Source organism: Amia ocellicauda, chromosome 2 (genome assembly GCF_036373705.1).
Source record: "Amia ocellicauda isolate fAmiCal2 chromosome 2, fAmiCal2.hap1, whole genome shotgun sequence".
In the NCBI taxonomy this organism is placed as follows: Eukaryota; Metazoa; Chordata; class Actinopteri; order Amiiformes; family Amiidae; genus Amia; species Amia ocellicauda.
The window spans coordinates 34,684,402-34,710,878 of NC_089851.1; the positions used below are offsets into that span (position 1 = coordinate 34,684,402).

General features: G+C 43.9%; 1 protein-coding gene across 1 annotated transcript; it reads left to right on the plus strand.

Annotated features, from left to right (window-relative positions):
- Positions 1 to 850: 850 nt before the first annotated feature.
- Positions 851 to 26,327, plus strand: LOC136769503 (uncharacterized). Its single transcript, XM_066723315.1, has 3 exons — positions 851 to 1,062; positions 17,566 to 18,258; positions 22,080 to 26,327. The coding sequence occupies exons 2-3, from the start codon at positions 17,776 to 17,778 to the stop codon at positions 22,584 to 22,586; spliced, it is 990 nt and encodes a 329-aa protein (XP_066579412.1). The 5' UTR covers positions 851 to 1,062; positions 17,566 to 17,775; the 3' UTR covers positions 22,587 to 26,327.
- Positions 26,328 to 26,477: the final 150 nt, after the last annotated feature.

Sequence of the window (26,477 nt, forward strand, 5' to 3'; positions counted from 1 at the left end):
GAGGGAGAGGGAGAGGCAGAGGGAGACCCAAGGAGCAGGCTGAACTGACGATACTTTGCCCCCGAGTGAGGGGTGTAAGAAGGGGATCAGAAACCAGGATTGGAGGTGCAGAGCTAATGGGAACAGAGGGAGAGAACAAGAGTGCACATGGGGTAGAAGAATGTTAATGGAATGATTGGAAGATGAGAGCAGGGAGAAGAGAAAAAAAGAAACAGTGGCCTCTAGCGGTGATAGAGGGTGTGGGCTTGGAAATCATGACAGCTTCACATTGTTAGAAAGCTGAGAGTCTCAGCTTTCACTTGGCAAACAAGTACACATGGGATTAAAGAGAAGCACACAGATTTGGTGCCCTTTTAGGGGTACCAGAGAGGTTTGTCAGCTTAAGGGGTTACATTTTGTTAAACAAAATGATTCCATGATTAATTTTTTATCTCCAATTGTGTATTTCAGAGTACATTGAGACACTAAACTGCATACATTTCAATAATAACAAAAAATTGAGGTGTTCTAAAACTTTTGACCGGTAGTGTATATCAACTATTGGCCATTAAGTAAAGTTTATATATACATTTTTTAAATAAAACAAATGGCAGCAAGATGTCTGTGCTAAAGAATCTAGGGATGACATTCGCTCAGAGATAGAGGTAGGAAGCTTTGTACTCGTGTGCAACAATGTAGAGTGTTACTTTTACTGCATGATTTTAGAGATTGTGGTGAGGGGGTGAGATGGGGGTGGGGGTAAATGTTAGCTCCGGCCTTCCAAAATCATAAACAGTAATCACTAGTACTGTATTCATTTGCAACCCCTGTAGGATGTTTTTTTCTTTTAATGACAGAAAGTATAAGAACTTCTCACCGGAAATATCTTTACACGGTTTACGCCTTCAGAGTTTGTGCAATTATCACAGTGCCTTGGAAACAGCTTTGAGTTCACTCCACCACCCGCACACATTACTTGCATATACACACAACTACTCATTAAAATTAAATGAGGAAAACTACAAACCAGCATAATTTCATTTTATTGCCTTCCAATGCAAACAAAATGCTTAATCTGAGTTGGTAAGTCACAGTCTACCTTTTACATTTTATATTTATTTATTTATTTAGTGATCTTTAGTGTGAAGTATGTGCTGTATAACTCCAGGGTTTTTAGCGGAAGAAGAGGGAGAGTGTCCAAGAAGTTTGAGATGTAGAGATCAGCAGAAGGTGAGGAGGAGTGGAGGAAAAAGAGGAGATCCGATTTGGAGAGGTTGAGCTTGAGGTGGTGCGAATGCATCCAGGCAGAGATTGCAGACAAACTCAGATGCAAGAGGGGTTGAGAGAGTCAGTGTAGGGAAAAGACAGGAAGATCTGGGCATCATCAGCATAGAAATAGTAGGAGAAACTATGGGATGTGATGAGGGGGTGATAAATATAACCGCTATGATGTACAGGTGTGTAGTTTTGTAGTTTGCTATTAATGGGTGGGACAATGTTCTGATTTAATACGGCCCTTGGTCTTACTTCATGGCTTTGTTATATTAATTTCAGTAATTTGACCACTCCACCAAAAACACATTATAAATTAAACTGTCAATACAAGAATTGATGCTACTGCGGACGCCATCTGAGCTGTTTCACAATAGATTGTAGATTCCTATAATCTGGGAAACTTTTAATTATACAATTTTAACTTGTTTCTCCACTGAATCAACTATCACTTCTGCATTGTGCACCTCAGCATCTGTCTGTTAAAGATGCCGTATGGCTGTCTTTAATGCTGCTCCCACAGCCTACTGTCATCTGTAGACACAATGTGTCGTTCACACAACATTAGATAGTCTCCTTATAAAAGTAATCTCTATCACATGTGATTAATCATACAGGGGTTGACATTTGCACAATTTGTAAGGTTTCCAGTAAGGGACAATTAATATGTTCTTGGTTCTATTTTAACAGAAACACAAATTATTTCAGTATAGCACTCATTTGTCATCAGCAGCATCATATTTCCTGTGTTTATTCAATCAACTTTACTTCCTAGAGTACTAATGGACATACATTGTCCTAATATGTTCCTCTTTCAAATAAACAATAATTGTTAATTATGGACTACATAATTCCATCCTTATTTTGCAAATGTAAGCCTTGTGTTGATGACTGTTGTGTGATCCTCTGTTTAAGCATTATCATCTATATTTTCCCAGAAAATTTGAACCAAATTATAGAGTTATAGCACTATGTATCACTATATACACCTATAACTAGAGCAGATATATATAATTTTAATTCATTACAAAGGTTTGACTTTGTTAACACATAAGATATATTATTATTATTATTATTATTATTATTATTATTATTATTATTATTATTTATTGTTTTACAGCAGGTTTTCATGTACCCACTTATAGTTATATTGAAACATTACCTTTCCTTTTCCATTTCATTCAACTAAACAACACAGTTCTTTTCACTCTGTCCATCTATTAAATTATGAAAAGGACACATAATTAAAAACCTATAGTCCCACAAGACTCTATATCCTGCAGTTGCAGCTTGGATGTAAAGGAGGTTGGATTTGTATGGCTGTTTGTGTTTCCTTTTCCTATATTTTCACCATTATTTTTGCATACACAGAAATTCCCTTTTGCTTTCACCATTCCAATGCTTCCACCAATCCACTCCCTCCTGACCATCTGACACTGGTATCAGTAGAAATGAGGATGGTTTATGGCCTGCACCACATAGAGTGGAGGCCAATGCAAGAGGGGAGAATATGAAACTTGATGTGTCATAGCATGTGGGTAGGGGACCTGTGGGATGAATGTGAGAGATATTCATTGTTGCTGGCCCCTGTGAAAACAGATACAAGTTATTAACTGTTTGTAGTAGTTTTGAACCCTTGCACCTAGTTACAAGGTTACTGCCTTTTCTTTCTCTCACAGTCATCTCAGCTTTCTTTTTGACTGCTGGCTGGCAGGCGTGCAGCAGGTAACTGAGGCCACAGACAATGTCACTACCCCTGCCCCCCCCCCATTTACTGGAGGGTGGATCTTCTTCTCTAGATAGAGTTTGTGACTCTTAACTTGATATGGCTTTATAATTCAATTAATTATCTATGTATTTCTATATATATACACCGATCAGCCATAACATAGCCACCTGCCTAATATTGTGTAGGTCCCCTTTTGCTGCCAAAACAGACCTGACTCGTCGAGGCATGGACTCCACTGGACCTCTGAAGGTGTGCTGTGGTATCTGGCACTAAGACATTAGCAGCAGTTCCTTTAAGTCCTGTAAGTTGAGAGGTGGGGCCTCCATGGATCGGACTTGTTTGTCCAGCACATCTCACAGATGCTCAATTGGATTGAGATCAGGGGAATTTGGAGGCCAAGTCAACACCTTGAACTTGTGATTCATCGGACCAGGCCACCTTCTTCCATTGCTCTGTGGTCCAGTTCTGATGCTCACGTGCCCATTGTAGGCGAGTAGTATAGATGTCAGCATCATTTATTTTGACAGCCAGAAGTCCCGCCCTCCCTATGTAACATTGAACCGGAACGCCTCTCTCCTTCCCAGCACCCCCCTGGGTTACCCTTTGACCCTCCCTATGTACCTTTGAACCGGAACTTCTCTCTCCTTCCCAGCACCCCCCTGGGTTACCATTTGACCCTCCCTTGTCAGCCATCTTGGATGATATTGGCCATTTTGGATGTCAGCCATCTTGGCTGATATCGGCCATTTACAAGGTCATAGGTCATCTGGTAAGATGGTAGACATTTTGTTAGGGTGACATCCATCATGGTGAGTGTCCAAGGGCACGTCCAAGTGTTTTTAAGGTTATATTGTTATATGATACTGTGTTTGTAAATTAAAAAATAAGAAAATAAAAGTTTTATATATTTTAGGTTATAATGTTTTATGATACTGTTTAAGTACATTAAAAAATAAGAAGTTATCTTTCAAGTTGGAAGGACTGCCTAAGGGGGAGGGGTTTCTGCGCACTTCTGCGGGAACCCGTTTAAAACGTCACTCTATCAAAGCTGCCATTGGCCCCTGCGCTCGTCACTCAGAACAGGTCCCTTCCCACTTCCTGTTCTATAAAACGTGACTCTCACGCGACCTTGCAACCCTTGGGCAGTGCTTCCTTTTTCAGATAACCGGGGTTGCATACGCAACCTATCGTTATCTTTCAAGTCGGAAGCACTGCCCAAGGGGGAGGGGTTACTGTATAACAAAACCGTCGCAAGGGAGGAGGCAGCGAGCTGATAAGGGAGCCTGCCCCGAGGTGCACCGCTAGGGACCTAGGCAACACAACTCCAGACACTAACCTCAGAGGCCCCATAGGGCCACACCTGAGCCATCCAAGAGCGAGGACCGTAGTCACGCTCTACCGGGAACTGTCTGCAATCAGCATATACGAAGCGGGGCTACAGAGCTTAACTCTTACGCCCTCTGCTTACAAGAGCAAGGCCAGCTGCTCTATTAGTGCAGCTAGGAGCGAGGCCAAATCTACTTGCACAATGTCTGGCACAGGCAATCAAGCACTTGTGCGGCCTCCGGGCAATATCATGGCAGTGGACCCCTGAAAAATACAATATAATACATAGCTGGCTAGTCAACAGCGTAGCCGAGCTGAACAATACACAATACATATATATCGCGTGACAGCAAGACCTTCATGCAGCACAAGAGCATCCAACTCGACTAACAGTACAGAGTGGAAAAGCTCCATTGCGCTGACAATTTAGATTTCATACAAATGAACTATATACACCACGGGGTGCAGGAACGAAGTAATGCGCCGCCCATGGAACACAGGAGCAGTTGACGCCTGCTGATTAGACCAGCTAATGCAGGGCAACATTAGCTCTACTGTGTTAACAAAGGAACTATATACACAGCAAGGCAGCGAACTCAAGTGCCATCAGCTGGGAACAGCGGCAGTAAATTCCATTCTACAATGGAGAATGGAAAAAAAGAATGGAGCCACAGTCCTGCTGTTTAACACATAATACATATATACACATATATACATCACGGGGTGCAGGAGCTGGCTCATGACCTGTTGACACCTGTCGAATAGCGCAGCTAACGCTACTGTGCGAATAAATGAACTATGTACACAGCGGGGCACTGGAAAACGCTGGAGGACAACAGCAGCGGACCCCTGTTCTATGGCGTAATACAGCCAGAGCGGACCACAGACCTGCTGACCAATACACAGAGCGGGGTACAGGCCAAACACATGCACCACCACAACACAATTACAATGAACAAACTATATACAGGGCGGCCTCTTAAGGCAACATGCCTGTAGGCCGCACGACAAGCCCCGGGAACACATCGACAGGGCTGTCTGTACATCCAGGAGCAGCTCGCGTGGGTGCACATCTGGAAGGCATAGTCTGGTGGTAGGGAACGACACGGTTCACTAGCTCCCTCAGGATGCACTTACAGGGGCAGACTTGGAGAGGAAAGGCAGGAGCCAGAGCCTGCAGGCTACTGGGGCTCGACTACAGCCAAAACCGGGTTCCCAATGGAAGGGACCGGTCCCGTCACATTCAACCTGTAGAACCGGGCGAATGTAAGTGGCGAGGCCCAAGCTGCAGCTGCACAAATGTCTGCCAAGGAGGCACCTTGAAAAAGGGCCCACGATGTGGCAACGCCTCGAGTCGAGTGGGCCACCAGGTGATTAGGCACCAGGGTCCCGGTAGACTCATAGTCCATGGTAATGGTGTCCACAATCCAATGCGAGAGGTGCTGCTTTGAAAGCGCCTGGCCCTGTGTCCACGCAGGGCAGACAGGGCATGAGACTTCCCCACTCCAGGCAGGCAAGGTGCGGTGGCTGCAAGCGGCACAGCGGCGGGGGCGAGAGGAGCTCATCGCCGAGGGCCGAGCGCAAACGCGCGTGCACAGGGAAACATGCAGCAGTGTTTGCACCGGGGGCACACAACAACTGGAACTGGAACTGCAACAAGTTGGAGCACCTAGCGGGCCTGCCACTGTAAGTGCGTCTCCACCTGGCAACGTTTATATACACGGGGGCGTTGTGACACCAACCACACGCAACCTTGCTGTTGCCGGACTGAACACTGTGTATACCAAGCACCAGGTGCTGGATACAAGCGCCGCTTAGGCCCGTAGGCTTAACCACACCGTGTGTGCGGGGGTTTCTGGGGAAATCCAGGTGATGCCGAGTCCGGGGTCCGTGGGGGCCAAGGGTAGTAGACCACCAGCCGTAGCGGGATCTAAAACAGAGGCACGCATGCACGGACCGGGAGGGCGAGATCTCCCACAGCCGCAGCCGCGGGCTGTAGTGTGGGTGCAAGCCGGCAAGAGATGATGTGTAGTGAAAACGGTGGTGAACAACACTATGAAGTGAGCCAGCCAGCTGAAATACGCAGTTTGAATGTTTATTACAAACACAGACACACAGAGCTTACGTTCCTGAGTCAAGCGAAGAGGCAAAAGAGGACGAACCTGCGCTGACGTCACGTTTTATAGAACAGGAAGTGGGAAGGGACCTGTTCTGAGTGACAAGCGCAGGGGCCAATGGCAGCTTTGAGTGACATTTCGATCGGGTTCCCACGGAAGTGTGCAGAAACCCCTCCCCCTTGGGCAGTGCTTCCGACTTGAAAGATAACTTTTATTTTTCTTATTTTTTAATTTTCTAAAACGATTCATAAAACATTAAAACCTAAAATTATATATATATACACTCACCTAAAGGATTATTAGGAACACCATACTAATACTGTGTTTGACCCCCTTTCGCCTTCAGAACTGCCTTAATTCTACGTGGCATTGATTCAACAAGGTGCTGAAAGCATTCTTTAGAAATGTTGGCCCATATTGATAGGATAGCATCTTGCAGTTGATGGAGATTTGTGGGATGCACATCCAGGGCACGAAGCTCCCGTTCTACAACATCCCAAAGATGCTCTATTGGGTTGAGATCTGGTGACTGTGGGGGCCAGTTAAGTACAGTGAACTCATTGTCATGTTCAAGAAACCAATTTGAAATGATTCGACCTTTGTGACATGGTGCATTATCCTGCTGGAAGTAGCCATCAGAGGATGGGTACATGGTGGTCATAAAGGGATGGACATGGTCAGAAACAATGCTCAGGTAGGCCGTGGCATTTAAACGATGCCCAATTGGCACTAAGGGGCCTAAAGTGTGCCAAGAAAACATCCCCCACACCATTACACCACCACCACCAGCCTGCACAGTGGTAACAAGGCATGATGGATCCATGTTCTCATTCTGTTTACGCCAAATTCTGACTCTACCATCTGAATGTCTCAACAGAAATCGAGACTCATCAGACCAGACAACATTTTTCCAGTCTTCAACTGTCCAATTTTGGTGAGCTTGTGCAAATTGTAGCCTCTTTTTCCTATTTGTAGTGGAGATGAGTGGTACCCGGTGGGGTCTTCTGCTGTTGTAGCCCATCCGCCTCAAGGTTGTACGTGTTGTGGCTTCACAAATGCTTTGCTGCATACCTCGGTTGTAACGAGTGCTTATTTCAGTCAAAGTTGCTCTTCTATCAGCTTGAATCAGTCGGCCCATTCTCCTCTGACCTCTAGCATCAACAAGGCATATATATATATATTTAAACTTTTATTTTCTTATTCTCTATATAACCTTATATATATATATATATATATATATATAACTATATAACTTTTTTTATTTTTTTATTTACTAAAACAGTATCATAAAACAATATAACCTTAAAAATATATGTATTTAAAACTTTTCATATTTTTTAATTTACTAAAACAGTATCATAAAACAATATAACCTAATATATATAAAACTTTTATTTTCTTATTTTTTAATTTACCAACACAGTATCATAAAACAATATAACCTTAAAAACATAGTTTATCCTATTAAACATTACACCTCCACACCAGCAGGGTGAGGTGCCCTTGGACACTCACCATGATGGATGTCACCCTAACAAAATGGCTACCATCTTACCAGATGATCTGACACCTTTCTATCAGAACCAGCATTCACTTTTTCAGCAATTTGAGCTACAGTAGCTCGTCTGTTGGATCGGACCACATGGGCCAACTTCCGTGAAGTTGGCACCCCATATAATTAAATAATCACCGGTTTGTGCCGTAACTGCTGTAACTATTTCCCTTCCTTAGATATAGCGAGAATGTTTTCGGAGCGGTGACGTCATCCCCCACCCCATGTTGTCCAAATCGCTCCAAATCGGTATCATTCATTTGTGCACGATTTATGCCGGTTTGTGCCATTAAAAGAAACGCTGTAACTATGATCGTTACTTAAATATAACAGAAAACTTTTTTTTTTTTAAAGAACAGTGACGTCACTCTCCGCCCCATGTCATCCGAATCGCTCCAAACCGGTGTCATTCGTTTGTGCTCGATTTGTGCCGGTTTGTGCTGTTAAAAAAAACAATCTAACTAATTCCCTTACATAGAAATAACAAAATTATATCCCGGATCTGTGACATCAGTCATGCATTTACCCCATCTCGTCCAATGCGCTCATTTTCTGACTCGTTCGTTTGTGCTCTCGGTGCAGGTTTCTTACCATTACTGTCATTTTTTTTTTCTTTTAATATTGACCGTTTGATCATTGGCAGCAACTTCAAGCTTCAAATCCAAATCACATATGCCCTGTATTTGTGCTCATGTGGCACTTGTTTGAATTCACCTCGTGTATATTGGTACTTAACATAATGTTGTTTGTGTTCTGGTCCATCGCTGAGCCAAGTATTACATCTCGTATATTACCATTATGTTTTAGGAGTTTATTCAAAGTAAAAAGTAGACTTAACCTCAGTGAATATATCGTTAAGGCCACTGCGTTATAATAACCGTTTGCTCGATTAGTTAGTGTGTGACTTGATACAAGTGCAGCTTATGTTCAAAATGGTTATTGCATTATGCAACGACCACGATGGAATGATTGGACAGGATAAACAGTTTCACAAGAAATGGAGATAGTTGAAGCTTTTTAATCTTTGCATTTGAAAGTATACACAAGCATTGGGTGTTGTCTGTTCTTTGTTCCATCTTTAAATAGCAAATGCTGTAGGCTGCATTCTGCTTGATACCTTAATCTTCAATATTGATTACATGTTGAAATTTAAACATAACTAATTACCAAGTTATTTGACATTAATGATATTTCAGATGATACTGTGATGAAAAAAAGAAAAAGAAACTTACAACACGTCCGTCCGGGTCAAATTGATGACTATAAGCGGATGATCGTTATATCCAATTTTTTTATGTTTAATTTATTTCTCATGCAGATTACCATTTTATTACCATTTATATATTTACATGAATATAAAGTAATGAAACTGACAGCTTCATTATTACCTGACTTTGATATACTTTCAAAATACGTCGGTAGTGCAAATAGGCTAAGACACAGCTTGGGCCATAACAATAACTAGCATACAAACAAAATTAGTCTACCTCTGTTTTGTGTGTCAGCTCTGTGCCGCCTGGAAAAGTAAATTAACAAACTTGTCAATTGATGCCTGGATCATGGGTTTGTCCAAAACCAAGTTCACTTTTTACTAACTTGCATGAGATTAGTCTAGCTATCAAACTGAGACTAATCTATGTTTAGACTTTTTTTAGTACAGTGGAGACCCCTTATATCAATCACGTTCGTCGTTTTATTTATTTTTCTCCATATGTTGAAATGTATGAAAAGACCCAAAATTAACACTATAAGCGGAGTACTTGATCACTATAAGCAAATTATTTAAACAGCATTTGTATAGGAACAATTCCGTCCCAAGCTTTTTGATCCATATAAGCGGTTGATCGCTATAACCGTGATCGCTATAAGTGGTCTCCACTGTACAATATTTGAAACATAATAAAACACACACCTCACCTGTACTTGCTTCACTGTTTATGCAGCTTTCTCTGAGAACTGCAAGCAGAGATGAGCCAAATTTGAAGATGAAAAGCTTCAACTATCTCCATTTCTTGTGAAACTGTTTATCCTGTCCAATCATTCCATCGTGGTCGTTGCATAATGCAATAACCATTTTGAACATAAGCTGCACTTGTATCAAGTCACACACTAACTAATCGAGCAAACGGTTATTATAACGCAGTGGCCTTAACGATATATTCACTGAGGTTAAGTCTACTTTTTACTTTGAATAAACTCCTAAAACATAATGGTAATAAACGAGATGTAATACTTGGTTCAGCGATGGACCAGAACACAAACAACATTATGTTAAGTACCAATATACACAAGGTGAATTCAAACAAGTGCTACATGAGCACAAATACATTAAAAAAAAAAATGACAGCAACGGTAAGAAACCTGCACCGAGAGCACAAACGAACGAGTCAGAAAATTAGTGCATTGGACGAGATGGGGTAAATGCATGACTGATGTCACAGATCCGGGATATAATTTTGTTATTTCTATGTAAGGGAATTAGTTAGATTTTTTCTTTTAACAGCACAAACCGGCACAAATCGAGTTTTCTGTTATATTTAAGAAACGATCATAGTTACAGCATTTCTTTTAATGGCACAAACCGGCTCAAATCGAGCACAAACGATAGGCACCAGTTTGGAGCGATTTGGACAACATGGGGTGGAGAGTGACGTTACAGCCCCGAATCATATTTTTTATTTCTAAAGAAGGGAAATAGATAAAGTGTTCATTTTAATGGCACAAACCGGCACACATCAAGCACAAACGAATGACACCGGTTTGAAGCGATTTGGACAACATGGGGTGGAGAATGAAGTCACCGCTCCCGAAAACATTCTTGCTATATAAGGAAGGGAAATAGTTACAGCGTTTATTTTAACAGCACAAACCGGCACAAATCGAGCACAAACGAATGTTTGAAGCGATTTGGACAACATGGGGTGGAGAATGAAGTCACCGCTCCCGAAAACATTCTTGCTATATAAGGAAGGGAAATAGTTACAGCGTTTGTTTTAACGGCACAAACCGGCACAAATCGAGCACAAACGAATGGCACCGGTTTGGAGCAATTTGAGCGAGATGGGGTGGAGAGTGACGTCACACAGCCCAAAAAAGAATGCGTAATATCTCAAAGACCTAACCAGCACAAATGTTCATTTTTGCGGCACAAATCAGCACAAACACAGCACACATGAATGGAATAGTTTTGGTGATTATTTAATTATATGGGGTGCCAACTTCACAGAGGTCATGGGCCAGCCATCGCTCCCCATGTGCATCAGTGAGCCTTGTCCGCCCATGACCCTGTCGCCAGTTCACCACTTTTCCTTCTTTGGACCACTTTTGATAGGTACTGACCACCGCACACCGGGAACACCCCACATGTGCTGTAGTTTTGGAGATGCTCTGACCCAGTCATCTAGCCATCACGATTTGGCCCTTGTCAAAGTCGCTCAGATCCTTACGCTTGCCCATTTTTCCTGCTTCTAACACATCAACTTTGAGGACAAAATGTTCACTTCCTGCCTAATATATCCCACCCACTAACAGTAAACAGTGGTCATAATGTTATGGCTGATCGATATATATATATATATATATATATATATATATATATATATATAGTTTGCACCACAAGCCAATTCCCTGTTCTCCCTCATACTTGATTCAATCACCATCAGAAACTCACACACTAAAAGTGGCAGCACATTTCTTTCCAACAAAACAAATGATCTTTTACAGCTTCTCAAGCCTTTTCAACTCTCCAACCCTCGTCAAACCTTCTTGAATTATTTGGTTAGCATTGCTAACAGCTGTTCCTAATCTCTTACTAGAAATATATATACTAGAAAGTTATTTTCATCGATATATATTATTACTATTTATACATATGCCACACCATTTATTTAGTTGATGAATGTAATATATTTAGTTAACAACATATATTTAGGAAAATAAACCTTTTCAATGATTTCAATAAAGATACTCAGGTATGTCAGGGAAATACATTTTCAAAAAAATGTGTCCAGTCAATTATTTCCTTAATGAAGAGTCAGCTTATGCACTAAGACTGCTGTCTGCCTGTGCGGCTCATAGGTCTTTATTGTTTCAGCTTCCTCCAACTGAAGTCCAATCTACACTGGTACAGGTTCAAAAAGAACCGTTCCTGAAGCCAGTGTGACAACCACTGTATAATGCACATCCGCATGTCCCCACTAGAGGTTGCCATTGCCCTCTCCATACCGGTTTCCTCTTCTAGCTTCAATCAGTCACTCATTCAATCTTCACAACTAGCAGTCTGATTACTCACCACACACCTGCTCTCCATCATCTGCTTCTCCTACTGGTCTTCATAAACCCCTTCCTGACTCTCATTCAATGCAAAGTTTTGTCAGTATCCACTACAGCTCTGAGCAGTTTATCCTTGTGCCTAGTTAATCCTTTGAATCCTAAACCTCTGGCTTTGCCCCTCGACCTCGACCTCGACCTCGACCTTGGACTTCCTCTGGTTCTGTTTGTCTGATCGGTCGACCCTTGCTTGAGACCACAATGACCCTTATGCCCAGCCTGTGTTTGCCATGTCTTGCCCGTATCTGACCTACACCTGTTTTGACCTCCTCTAACACGCACCACTATTGGCTCCTCCGTCCCTCTGTCCCTCTGTCAACGATATGGGAGCAATAAGGAGAGGTGATGCAGTCCATGATTGCCTTCCTCACTCACTTTATGGAGATGTTCATCCACCCTGCGGAAGGAAGGTGCAGCAACACCTATGCCTCTATTGTGGACAGTCTGGGCATTTCCACAATGCTTGTTCTCATCGTTCTGGCTCCTCTTCAATTACCCCTGATGACCTTGTGAGTACAACTTTGTGTCCTCTAGTAATCCCTGCTCAATGTTGTGTTCAGGCTCAGATTCTAAATCTGTGTTTGTAATTGCACTGCTAGATTCAGGGTCCTCAGGGAACTTCATCAACTGGAAGACAGTGAATCGAGCATCCCACTCTTAGTGTGTGTACCTCCTCTTTGTGTCCATGCTGTCAACAACCTGACCATTGGTTATGGTACAGTTTCCCATAAAACAAGTCCCATCACCATGTCTGTCGGTCTGCTGCACACAGAACATCTGCCCTTCTTGGTTATCGATTCTTCTGGAGCAGATCTGATCCTCTGACTTCCATGGCTCTCTCACCTTAATCCAGTAATTTCCTGGACTGATGGAGACGTAATCTCCTGGGGACAGAGATGTTTCACCAAATGTCTGTCTCCCCCTTGCAGAGCTAGATATATTGAAAGTCCCCTTCTCTCTGCTCCGACATGGATTCCTCCTGAATACATGGACATAGCAGCGGTCTTCAGCAAAACCCAGGCATCCCGTTTACCACCAGACCAATCTGAGGACTGTGCCACTGACCTCCTTTTGGGCACCTCTCCTCCCAGAGGTAGTATTTACCCTCTCTCCCTCCCAGAATCACAAGCCATGGAGGATTACATCTAGAAGACCCTGGACCTGGGAATCAGCCGTCCACCACCAAAAGGCTGCATTGACTATAGGGGTCTCAACGCAGTGACTTTGAAGTACAGTTACCCGCTGCCATTAGTGCCAGCCGCCCTGCAACAAATAAAAGGAGCCCGTTACTTTACAAAATTGGACCTGCACAGCACCTACAACCTCATTCGGATACGAGAGGGGGATGAATGGAAGACGGCGTTCATTACCAACACGGGCCATTACGAATACCATTCGGTCTTGCTAATGCCTCTTCTGTCTTACAGGCATTTGTGAACGAGGCACTGAGATCCTTTCTGCATCATTTTGTCATAATCTACTTAGACGATAGCCTGATCTACTCTTCCTCACCGTATGAACATAACATGTTTCCCAGGTGTGACAGGTGCTCCAGTGTCTGCTGCGAAATGGGATCTATGTCAAAGCAGAGAAGTGCGAGTTCCACTGCCAGCGTGTGGGTTTCGTGGGTTACGTCATCTATGCCAGCTGTGTCCACATGGACCTGGAGAATTGGCCTCAGCCCCACACTGTGAAGGAACTGCAATGCTTCCAGGGATTTGTAAACTTCTATAGGTGGTTTATCCACAATTTCAACACTGTTGCCACTCCACTAACCTCTCTGTTAAAGAGATTCCCACACACTTTTACCTGGACGGACTCCAGTGTCACATTCACTCAGGTCAAGACACTGTTTACTACAGCCCCCATCCTGAGACACCTGGACCCCTCCCTTCCATTCATCGTGGAGGTTGATGCTTCGGAATCTGGAGTCGGGGCTTTGCTTTCCTAGCGACATAGATAGCTGTTCATGCTTCACCCCGGTGCTTTCTTCTCCGGCAAGCTGTCACCGGTGGAGTGCAATTACCACATCGGCAACTGTGAGCTCCTCACTGTCAAACTGGCTGTCAAGGAGTGGAGACACTGGCTTGAGGGCTCCAAACATCCCATGCTACCAGACCGCAAGATGGCGTGACAATCCGGGTGATGCAGTTTGATAGATCAGAGGTGAGGAAGATACCAACCAGGCCCAGTTACAATTCACAGCCTGGGCTGGTCACTGGATGAAGAACCCAGTCTTGATGCACAGATGATAACATGTATTTATTTAACATGCCAGGCCTAGACGGACCCAACACGGGAGCTTTCCAGCAGAGAGTCGTTGAACAACAGAAGTGGACAGCTTTTATACAATGCATGACATGTGGGTCTGTGGGCAGGGTCAGTCACTGGTTTCCCAAAGTGTTGTCTTGAGATCAGGTGTCTGAATGTTTGTGGCCGACTTCCTGAGGAGGGGTGTCATCATGGAAGCAGGTGTGTTCCTGTTGTGGCATTTAAACTGCTCAATCTCACAGTTTTAAAAATGTACAATGGAGGAAATCAATCACTATAATGTAACATCTTCAGCCTTGAGACATGAACAGGAAACCCCAAACAAACACTAAGCAAACTGGTATCTGTGAGCTCTTTATCTGTTTGGGTGTTCATCTTATCATAATGAATAGAAGTCAAAGAGGGGAGAACAATGTCCAGAGGATATGTCCTGAACAACTGCCTGTTGCTAGCTTGATAAATCTAATTTGTTCAGTCTATACAGCTTATATTAAACATTAATAATGGCTCTTCACTGGACCATGAAGGAGATGGCCGAGCAGCTTGCCATGGCCCTGGATGGCAAGGCCCACCAAGCCCTCCCAAGTCAAGTCTCTCGTCTCTGTTCTCTGGCAGTGATTCGGTTTGGGAGGGTAGACTGGCACCTGGCTTGAAAGACTGACCGCATTAAAGAGGTGAACCAGGTCACCAGGAAGGACTCGATGATGCCCTGGAATACATTGCGGGCTCCACCTGGTTCAGCTCCCTTGACCTCCGCAGTGGCTACTGGCAGGTGGAAGTGATGCCGGAGGCCTGTCCAAAAACTGCATTATATATAGGGCAAGGCTTATGGCAGTTCACTGTGATGCCTTTCGGACTGTGCAATGTGCCCACCACTTTTGAGCGCCTCGTGAAGTGGGTGCTGTCTCCCACCCGCCAGTCCATGCCCCCAACTTCACTGGGGCACTGAACAACCTCCGCTGCATCCTGGAGTGCATCCTCCAGGCGGGTCTCTGGATCAACCCCTGGAAGTGTGAACTCCTTAAGAGACAGGTTACCTTCCTGGGGCACATTGTGGGATCAGAGGGGGTTGCTACAGACCCCGCCAAGGTAGCCGCTGTACGGGACTGGCCCAACTCTACCTCGGTTGCGGAACTCTGCATCTTCTTGGGCCTGGCGTCTTACAGTATTATCGGTGCTTTGTCCAGGACTTTGCACATGTGGCCAGCCCTCTCCTCCGCCTCACAGAAAAGGACCGGCGGTTTCACTGGGATGACGCCTGTGCTTCCACCTTCACCCAGCTCTGAGATGCCCTGACTCAGTCTCCAGTGCTGGCGTATCCCGGTCCCTTTATCCTGGACACTGACATCAGCAACACCGGAGTGGGAGCCGTCCTGTCCCAGACCAGATGGGATGGGGAGCGGGTGGTCGCCTACTTCAGCCGGGCACTCAGCCGTGCAGAATGCAACTATTGTGTGACGTGGCGTGAGCTCTTGGCCGTGGTCCTGGCCATCTGACACTTCCGCCCCTACCTTTATGGCACACAGTTCTGGTTGATCAACTTCCAGGAGCCCAAAGGTCAGGTGGCCCACTTGCTAGAGGCTCTCCAGGATTATGACTTTGTGGTCGAACACTGGGAGGGCAGATGGCATGGCCGGAAGGGACTCTCCCCGAAACGAACCCCCGCCTGTGACGTGCTAGAAGTGGTGGGGACGGTGTGCTATCAGGTGCGGTGTTCTAGCGGGTGCCGCTCCGGAAGTGGCGCTGAGTGGTGGTCCTACACCGCGATCGCCTGGCCCCAAATCAAGCTCCCCAGGGCCCAGCAGCACCAGTGGCGATGGAAGCGGCTGTTGAGTCAGAGGGCCCGGATGAGGTCCCCCTTGTGGAAGTAGGTGACGCAGGATGTTGGGTATTCTCTTACCTCTCCTCCTCCACAGGTTCACTTAAATTACAATCTGAGATGCTCAAAAAAATCCCAAAACCAATCTAAAAGGATGGTAGAATAAAAAATACTCACCCATTTTGGTCCTGGGATTTGAGGCTGCAGCAGATCCTGTTCGTGACGGCAACTGAAGAACCTTTCTCTAATGAAGTGAAGAGGGGAAGAGGGAAGAGTGACATAGTGTAGCAGGTTAGGGGGCCTGTCACAAAAAGGGTTTGTATGTAGGCGGGGTCTGGTCTGGTACAAAACAGGCTCGCTGTTGTTTTATTTGCTCCCCTCATTGGTGTGAAAACAAACAAAACAAAACCTAGCTCTGTTTGAGCACTAACTAAACAAACAGTCCCTAACTACAAACAAAACACTACTAAAATAACAGTAAATGCCCGGGTCGGCAGAGCCGATCACCGGGCAGACAGAAATATAACAGGGTAAGGCAGGTTCCTAATCAAAGTTCGTAATCAAAGTTCGTTACCAGTGGGTAGAGACTTCTACTCAACATTTACTTTCAATTGGAGTCATGATGTGTTGGTAATGTTAGACCATATTTATTGTTGAGCTGAGTTAGTTGTGCTGTACAAATAACAATGTATTTTCAAATAAAACCCATACATTGAAATACAAATAACTTTAAACACAGAAATAAAATACTGATCTGTGGAAATGCATTCAACTAGTAATTGTGAAACAGGATACAAATTAAAACAGGATAAATAAGATTTTGGAAAAATATTTAATAATAATAAATAATAAGTAAATGGAAATACAGAAATTATATTTGACCCAGGTCTGACACACACACACACACACACACACACACACAGACACACTCCCTAGCAGAGGAGGAGTTGGGGGGAGGGGGGCCCATAAGGCATCCATGCCCAGGGTCCCAGAATTTATTAATCCAGCAATATCTGCAGTCCACTCCCAAATTGGAGATCTAATGTACACACCATAGGAATACCTGAATTAAACGCTGTCTACAGTATTCACTGAAGCCACAAAGTGCTTCTACTGTTCTACCTGCTTAACTCCTCCATTCACTGTCTCTCACTCCCTCTTTTCCCTGCAGCTCTGGAGAATGGTAACGATACAGAGGAGTTTTCTGATGCTGTGTTTTCCTCTCAGTAAACTGGCAATCTCATACCCGCTCTCAGAGGCTGAGGAGCAAATCCAAGCATAAAAAGAAAAACTTCCACTTCCTGGGTGAACTGTACACATCACTTGCCACTAAGAACTGTACGCACTGTGGGTACACAAAACACCACTTACAACTCCCACAATGCCACAGACAGGCTTGGCACTTCTTTTCAGCACAGCCCTCAACAGAATCTCAGCAGGCTCTTTCTCACAGCTGCTGCTGAGCATCACTGTGGCGCTGCTGCTGATGCTGCTGGAGTATATTGTTCAGCAAGACTTTGTTTGTCCCTGTAAGTATTGGAAATTGAAGGTGGCTCTGTGGTTTGTGGGGCCTTTCGTCACCCTGTCTGTCTTCAGCCTTCTGCTCAAAAGTAAAGGGATGATGCTCTGCGGGATGTTCAAGGTGAATTGCGGGGACATGTCCTGTTGCACGGCATGGTGCTGTCTCAGTTTCCAGTCCTGCTGCAGATCGTCATTCCAGATCCTGTACCCGGGGCTGTGCTGGTGCTTAATTTTGTTCCTGGATGGGCGTTACATTAACTGTGGTTTTCAGGACCCCTGTGCCAATGGAACACTGACGAGGAACAAGACTCTGCCTCCAACCCCAGAGGGAGAACTGACTCAGGTAAGTGCAGCACAATCATATTTACCAAGCTTGCAGTGGAAAAAAGTTCCTAAACCCCCCCCCCACACACACACACACACACACACAGGAGCTTCAGTCACACAGACGCTCAACTGGCTAGTGTTCACGACAAGTGGGCAAGTGCATGTGTGGGACACCAAGAGAACGGTACAGGCCTGACTGCTTGAACCTTACAGTGAGAGGCTCTGTTATGCTGTGGGGGGCATTTTCCTGGCATGGTTTGGGTCCATTTGTCTCCTTTGAGGGAAGGGTCACTGCAAATCGTTACAAAGTTATTCTGAGTGATCACCTTTATCCTATGGTGAAACATTTCTATCCTGGTGGGAGTGGTCTCTTCCAGGATGACTATGCCCCATCCACAGGGCACGAAGGCTCTCTGCATGGTTTGATGAAAATGATGTGAATCATATGCTATGGCCTTCGCAGTCACCAGGTCTCAACCCAATTTAATAAAAATGGGAGATTTTGGACCAACGTGTTAGGCAGTGCTCTCCACCACCATCATCAAAACACCTGGGAATATATTTTGGAAGAATGGTGTTCCATCCCTCCAGTAGAGTCCAGAGACTCATAGAATCTGTGCCAAGAGCATTGAAGCTATTCTGGCAGCTCGTGGTGCCCCACACCATACTGAGACACTTTATGTTGGTTTTTCCTTTAATTTGTCACCTGTGTATATATTACAATGATACAATAATAATTATTAATAATAATAATGCAAGGTTGTTCACAAGCAGCACGTTAATTGTCACTTAGTTTCATGAAAGAAAATGTTGCATGCATGAATTATTCCTATTAGAAATAAGCATCATCAGTTGGTTAACCTGGCTTCTGTCAGCAATTGTCAGCAACTCTCTCTGTCCTCTCACGTCTCGTCCTGCCCGTCCCTCCTCTCCTCAGCCTTGGCTCTCTGCTGTTCTCCGTGAAACCCGAACTAGTCTGCGTGCCGCCGAACAAAAGTGGAAAAGGACCAAACTCCCAGCCGCCCTCGAACTCTACCGCTCCCTACTGTCCACATTCTCGTCCTCTCTCACCTCAGCCAAGAAGTCTTACTTCCAATCTCTCTTCGAATCCACTATCAACAACCCTCGCAAACTCTTCTCCACCTTCTCGTCCCTCCTTTCCCCCCCTCCCCCTCCTCCTCCCTCATCTCTCACTGCTGATGATTTCGCCTCCTTCTTCTCCTCCAAGATTGCAGACATCCGCAGGCTCTTCAATACTCCACCCTCATCTCCCATCACACCGAATCCTCCCACCGACCTAGCTTCCTTTTCTTCATTCTCACCTCTCTCAGATGAAGTTTCTGCTCTCCTCCTACATCACAAACCCACAACATGCGACCTGGACCCTCTCCCTTTTCGTCTCTTCCAAGCAACCGCTCCTGATCTTCTCCCCTTCATCTCCTCCCTCCACAACTCCTCACTCCTCTCAGGCTGTTTCCCCTCTGCATTTAAACAAGCTGCTGTCATCCCACTGCTCAAGAAACCAACCCTTGATGCCACCTCTCCTCAGAACTACCGCCCTGTCTCCCTACTTCCCTTCCTCTCCAAGACTCTCGAGCGGGCGGTCCACCGTCAGCTCTCGGACTTTCTGTCCCAACACTCACTCCTTGATCCTCTGTAATCCGCCTTCTGCACAGCTCACTCCACTGAGACGGCTCTCCTGGCTGTCACTGACTCCCTCAGCTGCACTCGGGCAGCCTCCCTCTCCTCAGTCCTCATCCTCCTTGACCTCTCTGCAGCATTTGACACCGTCGATCACTCCATCCTCCTCTCCTGCCTCGCTGACCTTGGGATCTCTGGGACTGCTCTCACCTGGTTCTCCTCCTACCTCAGCGACCAGTCCTACCAAATGACATGGCGAGGCTCCTCATCCACCCCCCAACCTCTCCTCACAGGCGTTCCCCAAGGCTCCGTCCTGGGCCCGCTCCTGTTCTCTCTCTACACTCGCTCCCTGGGCCCCCTCATCACTTCCCATGGCTTCTCCTACCACTTCTATGCTGATGATGCCCAGATCTTCCTGTTTTTTCCCTCTTCTGACCCTCTCATGCCCTCACGCATCTCTTCCTGCTTGTCTGCCATTTCCACCTGGATGCACTCACACCACCTCAAGCTCAACCTCTCCAAATCGGATCTCCTCTTTTTCCCCCACTCTTCCTCACCTTCTGCTGACCTCCCCATCTCGATCCCCTTGGAATCCACCACACTCTCTCCTTCTTCTTCCACTAAAAATCTAGGAGTCACCCTCAATCCTGCGCTCTCCTTCTCCCAGCACATCACCACGCTGACGCGCACCTGCAGATTCTTCCTGAGCAACATACGTCGGATCCGTCCCTTCCTCACCGACTACTCAACTCAGCTACTCGTCCAGTCACTGGTCCTCTCCCGCCTGGACTACTGCAACTCCCTCCTGGCCAGCCTGCCTTCATCCACTACCCGCCCACTCCAGCTCATTCAGAACTCTGCTGCTCGTGTGGTATTCTCTCTGCCATGATTTACACACGCTACTCCACTGCTCCGCTCCCTCCACTGGCTCCCGATAGCGGCACACATTCAATTCAAGACTTTGACCCTCACCTACCGCTGTGTTGACCACACTGCACCAAGCTACCTTCAGTCACTCGTCTCTCCATACATCCCCTCCAGACCACTGCGCTCCTCCAGTGCCAGAAGACTAACTCTGCCTCCTCTCCACTGTCCTTCCTCCAGAGCCGGTCAAAACAGCAGAGTCCTTGACCTCATTCCTGCGCTTACTCAAGACGCATCTCTTCCGACAGCACTTGTAATATTAGTCCTCTATCCCTGCTAGATAGCACTTCAGCTTATTATGCTCCTCGCGTTCTTGATTGTTTTCCTCCTTGCTCCCTTTCCCGTAGCCCTCGTCTGTAACCCTACATCTTGACAGCACTTAGCTTTCACCGTCCAGGATGTAGGAAGTCTCTTACTGTACTTGTGTAAATTGGAATTGGAATTTGTAAAATGTATTATTTTGAATTGCTATGTTTTAGCTAAATTGAATTTGTAAATGATTGATGCCTTGTACTTCTCTGTATTTTTGCACTTATGTTGTAAGTCACCCTGGATAAGGGCGTCTGCCAAGAAATAAAAATAATAATAATAATAATTGACGTTGTTCTGTAAAAACTTGGCCATGAGAAGAAACACTTATTTTAGCATCTACAGAGTTGGTAACAACTGAAAAATCTAACCTTTTGTGTTAAATTAGGGGGGATCTTCAGCTTTAATGCAAACTGATTTTAAACTTTGCCACTTGTTAGCAATCCTAAGAGTTTTTAGTTATTTTTAAATAGTGTTTGGTGAAATTTCCATGACATCTGTGTAAAAAGGGATGTATTTGGAATGATATTCACCCGCAGAATACCAAGTGCCCCATTATATTATGCATGGCTCAGGTGGCAACTTTATTAATGGGTTAAATACAGACTTCTTGTTGGATTGCTCCTGAAAATGTAGTTTTCTGCTCGGGCAATGTAAATATATGTTTTTTTTTATGATTGCAGCCAGCTTGTCTGCTTTTGGTAAAGTATTTGCCAGTAAACCTCAAATGTCATTGTGTGCCTTGATCATGTAACTGGCATATCAATGACAAACCCAGTCACATTATTCAAATATAATTGAAAGCTTTTAACTACTTTCCTCTCCCTCTCTAGAAACACACAAAGAAACTGTATCTGTAGAACAGTAACAAGAAAATATATATACCTGAATTAGGTACAGTAGTGTGTTTTGTTTTATTTATTTTTTAATGATACTTTCCTGACAATGTTGTTTCTCCCCCAGGTGATAATGTTCTACATTATCTTTGCACTGCCATTGCTGTACATCCTGTGCTGTTTTCCTCTGTGCACCTGCTGCTACTCTGCCACCTCCAATCGATCAGCTTGGTATAACTGCTGCTCTGCAGAGGCTGTGAATGAGGAGCTGGAGCGTGTGGAGGTGGAGAGCACGCTGGAGGAGTATGTGGTGAAGCTCAGACAAGACCGAGTGCAGCAGAAAATCGCCCAGCTGAAGAAAGAACTGTTTGAGGACACTAGTGCCAGTCAGCACTGCAATACCTGTGGGAGAGCTGGCTCTGACAATAGGAGTGGACAAGTGCAAGAACAAGGGCAAGTACCCAGTGGCAGCCTACAGGATTATACTCAAGTGTGTCACCATGAGTTCTTCAAGACCCCTGCAAAACTCAAAACATTGAAATGGGTAAACATTTTACAAGAAGCAGAGAAACTCTTGCCTGGAGGAGGAAGAGTTAGAATTGCGCAGATAGAGTTAGACGAAAGACCTTTGTGAAGAGATGTGTAATATTGTAAACTGCTAAACAGTTAGTGTACTGAGCTTCACCAAATAGGCCTGAAGTATGTCTCTGAATTGTTCTTGATGTTTTTTTGTGATTAAAATAACATCCTACTTTTTCATTTTATTGCTGTGCTAATGAAGAAATATCCAGAGAATATACAGATCTGAAAGTAGTTTTATTCCACATCCAAGATTTGTATTTACATTTATTTTACATATCCCTCCCTCTCATTCTCTCCCACCCTGCTCTCTCTTTCTCTCCTGCCCCCTCTGCAGTGTTCTGTTCCACTACTAGCCTTCAGTTCATATTTCACAATGGGCACAGTGACTGTTGTGTTAGTGTTCATGATTAGTTCTCTGTTTAGAGGGGGAACAAGAAGTGAACAGAAGTATTTACAAGTTTCCACAGACGCAGGACAGTATAGGTGAGAGACAGTGATCTTGTTGTTTTCCTAGTTTCAGACCAGTCTTACTTTTCCACATTTTGTTTTAACTTTGCCGTAATTGAAGTCAATTCAGTACAGCTGCTGAGTTGGTGAAAGTTAATAGGTAGAAGAAAGGTGATTTAGTAAAGGACTAGTATTAATTCTGGTCCAGGTAGAACCAGGTGGAGGCAGTTAGGTGTGAATTGGTGTCAGGTAGACAAAAGCTACTTAAAGCTGCTGTTGAAAAAGAGCTGCGCTGTTTCTCGGTGACAAAAAAGCTAAGGAGTTGACTTGGACTCAGAAACCAAGAGATTAAAAAACTGTAACATTTAGAAACAGGTTTGCAAGAATGATTGCATTTCTGGACGACCGCATCCAGGAAGATTTCAACTGTGAATGATGTTGGTATGTTGAAGTCCTAGAGATCAAAGTCCGTGATCTTGATGCTCAGCTTGCTGATCAGTGCTGTATTAGTGGTATGGAAGAATCCGTCAACCAGTTAATGATAGAGTGAACACCAAAACCTAGGAAGGTTGAGCCCTTAGAGTAGGAAAGTGTACAGAATTGCTGGGTTCAAGTAGGTCGTAACCACAGAAAAGGGCGAGCACACACCTTAGAGATGACCCAAGAGCTAGAAATGACCAACAGGTTTGAATTGTTGGACAGTGACAGGCTAAAAATTGAAGTATCTTAGAAAACAAACAAAGATGTGGCAAATGTCCTAAATGAGAATTTCACAGAGGTTTTCACAAAATACAAATCCCATAACATGCCACGGGTTAACAATCAGTCCACTCAAACCCTAAGAGAGATCAGGATAAATGAGGAGGAGGTACTAAAGGTACTAGCAGAATTAAAGACAAACAAATCACCTGGGCCAGATGCGATATTTCCAACAGTACTTAAAGAAAAGAGGGAAATTATTTATAAGCCGCTAACTAAAATATTCCAAATGACTCTTAGAACAGGGGATGTGCCAACTGACTGGAAGACAGCAAATGTCATACCAATCCACAAGAAAGGGGACAAAACTGAGCCAGGAAATTTCAGACCAATCAGTCTCACCTGCATTACCTGTACAATTTTGGAAAAAAATATTAGACATAAAATCGAGGAGTCTCTTACTGAAAACCATATTCTTGGAGATAGTCAAACATGGGTTTAGATGAGGCAGATCATGTCTTACTAATGTATTAGAGTTTTTTTGAACATGCAACTGCAGCTGTAGTTCATGTGAAAGCATATGATATGATATACTTAGATTTTCAAAAAGCTTTTGATAAGGTTCCACACCAAAGACTGATCCTCAAATTGGAAGCTGTAGGCATTCAGGGTAATGTAAGTAGATGGATTATGAACTGGTTGATGTATAGGAGGAGTTGCTTCTGACTGGAGTGAGGTTGTTAGTGGTGTTCCACGGGGATCAGTACAAGGGCCTTGATATCTAGTTGCTTTTTCTAATCTATATTAATAATCTGGACTCTGGGATAGTTAGCAAACTTGTCAAATTTGCAAATGATACTAAAATAGGTGGCTCAGCAGATACAATCCTGGCAGCACAGGTTATTCAAAGGGACTTTTAATATTCACATTCAATTGCTCATTTTAATTTACTGTTTTTATAGGTTTTAGACAAAGATATTCTAATATATTTCCCTCCAAACTGATTGGTCAGGTATGGGGTAATAAAATGTAAATTCAAATCAACATAGCCCTTGCCATTCCTCTCCCTTGTATCCAGCAGGATGCTTATTGGAGGTATGGTTTGTGGAAAAAGACAATAGTACAGATGTTACCTCGAGTTTCTAATTCTCTATATTTTCAAGTTTAAGTTCTATCAATTACATTTTCAAGTCCGTAAAAGCATTACCTTACATTTGATACCAAACAAGCCATATGTTCTTTTATGGTAATGTTAAATTTGAAATGTGTCAGTCAAAAGCCCCCTCCAATAGGACACTGGGGGCTGAAACAGAAATCCAATCTCACAAACTCAAGAACCAATCATCTATTGATCTGACAGGCGTATAAAGGGTAGCGCACAGCATCTCTCTCTCCCTCTCTCCGAACCAGTAACCCGCTGCCACAGCTCAACCTACAGCTCTGTTGCCAGAACCGAAACGGAATCAACTAAGTCTTTGCCAGCAACAGAAGAGTTAAACTGGGAGAAGGAGATTGAGCCATACAAAGAATTCTTTAAAAGGACTTTATTAAATAAAGAACTTTACAAACTGCGCCGGCCCACCTGTACCCACCTGATCAGTGGAGTTTTACAGCTGGACAATTGACTAATTCGACTGAATACGAAAGTGTCAGTCATTTAAATAGCTATTGAGTCTTAAGAAACTCGACCCTTGGAACCAAACAGGGCCCTGCTTTCCTCAAAGACTTTGTCTTCAAATAAGCACAGTGAGAGACCATGCTTACAAAGAAGATTTTGTGCACACCCTTGGAGCCTTCAAACCAGTGGAAAATCTGTTTGGAAAAGACTCTACATTCGCGAAACCCCAACTTCCAGGTGCATCGACTGAGTGGAAGTTCTTGGACAAAGCCGAACCGGACTGCCTTTGTTCCAAACCACACGGACCTCGTGCCGTGCGCTGTTATCTGAGCCCGAAGCCAGAGAGGCCTCTCTGCGACGAAGTTCAGATAAGTTAACAGTTTGGAGTTTGTGATTCATGACATTTGAGAAATCAATTAGAAATGTTAATCTGTGATTCATAACTCTAGAATGTGTAATATCATTTAGTTTTGCTTAAATATAAATGTGTGTTGCATTAAACTGTTTTGTTTGACAATTTTAGAAATAAAACTCGTCAACGCCGAGAAATATCTTCTCATTCTTGTTTAACTGTTTTAGTCTGAAATTAACATGTTAATAGACATTAGATTATTGGTGGACCTGCCTATCCTTAATCATTGAATAATAATCAGTTAAGGGAAATTGTAATGATAGGATCTTTCTCGGCACCCAAACGTAAATGAGACTGATATATATATATATATAACAAGAAGTTACCTGACATAAATACTAACCTGCGTAGTTATTTGATGTCTGACTAACAATACTAATGAGAGACTCACCTTCGTCTTACTAACCGGTATTGTAGTCAATGTGTTTATAACCTTTTTTGTTTAAACGATTTGTGTGTTATCATATGCAATCCCATGGTCTTTGAATTGGTCACGGAAGTGATTTGTCTTTGATTTGTTGATCTAGAGTGAATTTTAATTAGTTTTTCCATTTTTGTATAATTAGTGTAGTGCTACATTTAGTCTTTGTTTTTAATAAATTTGACAATTTATATCTTTGGAATTGGTGTCTGCGTCCAATTATTACAGAAATTGAGTTCTACAAGATTCCAGGATTCGTGATAAGGTGATACTATAAATTCACTTCTTTAATTGAAATTTATAAGTGTACCTTATGCTACAACCACAAGCCTACATTTCTCAATTA

What these genes read in the sequence shown, in the direction of transcription:
- LOC136769503 (XM_066723315.1), top strand. Translation starts at nt 17,776, where the DNA reads ATGCCACAGACAGGCTTGGCACTTCTTTTCAGCACAGCCCTCAACAGA. An exon ending in CAGAGGGAGAACTGACTCAG is followed by an intron (nt 18,259 to 22,079) that starts GTAAGTGCAGCA and finishes TTTCTCCCCCAG; the next exon opens with GTGATAATGTTCTACATTAT.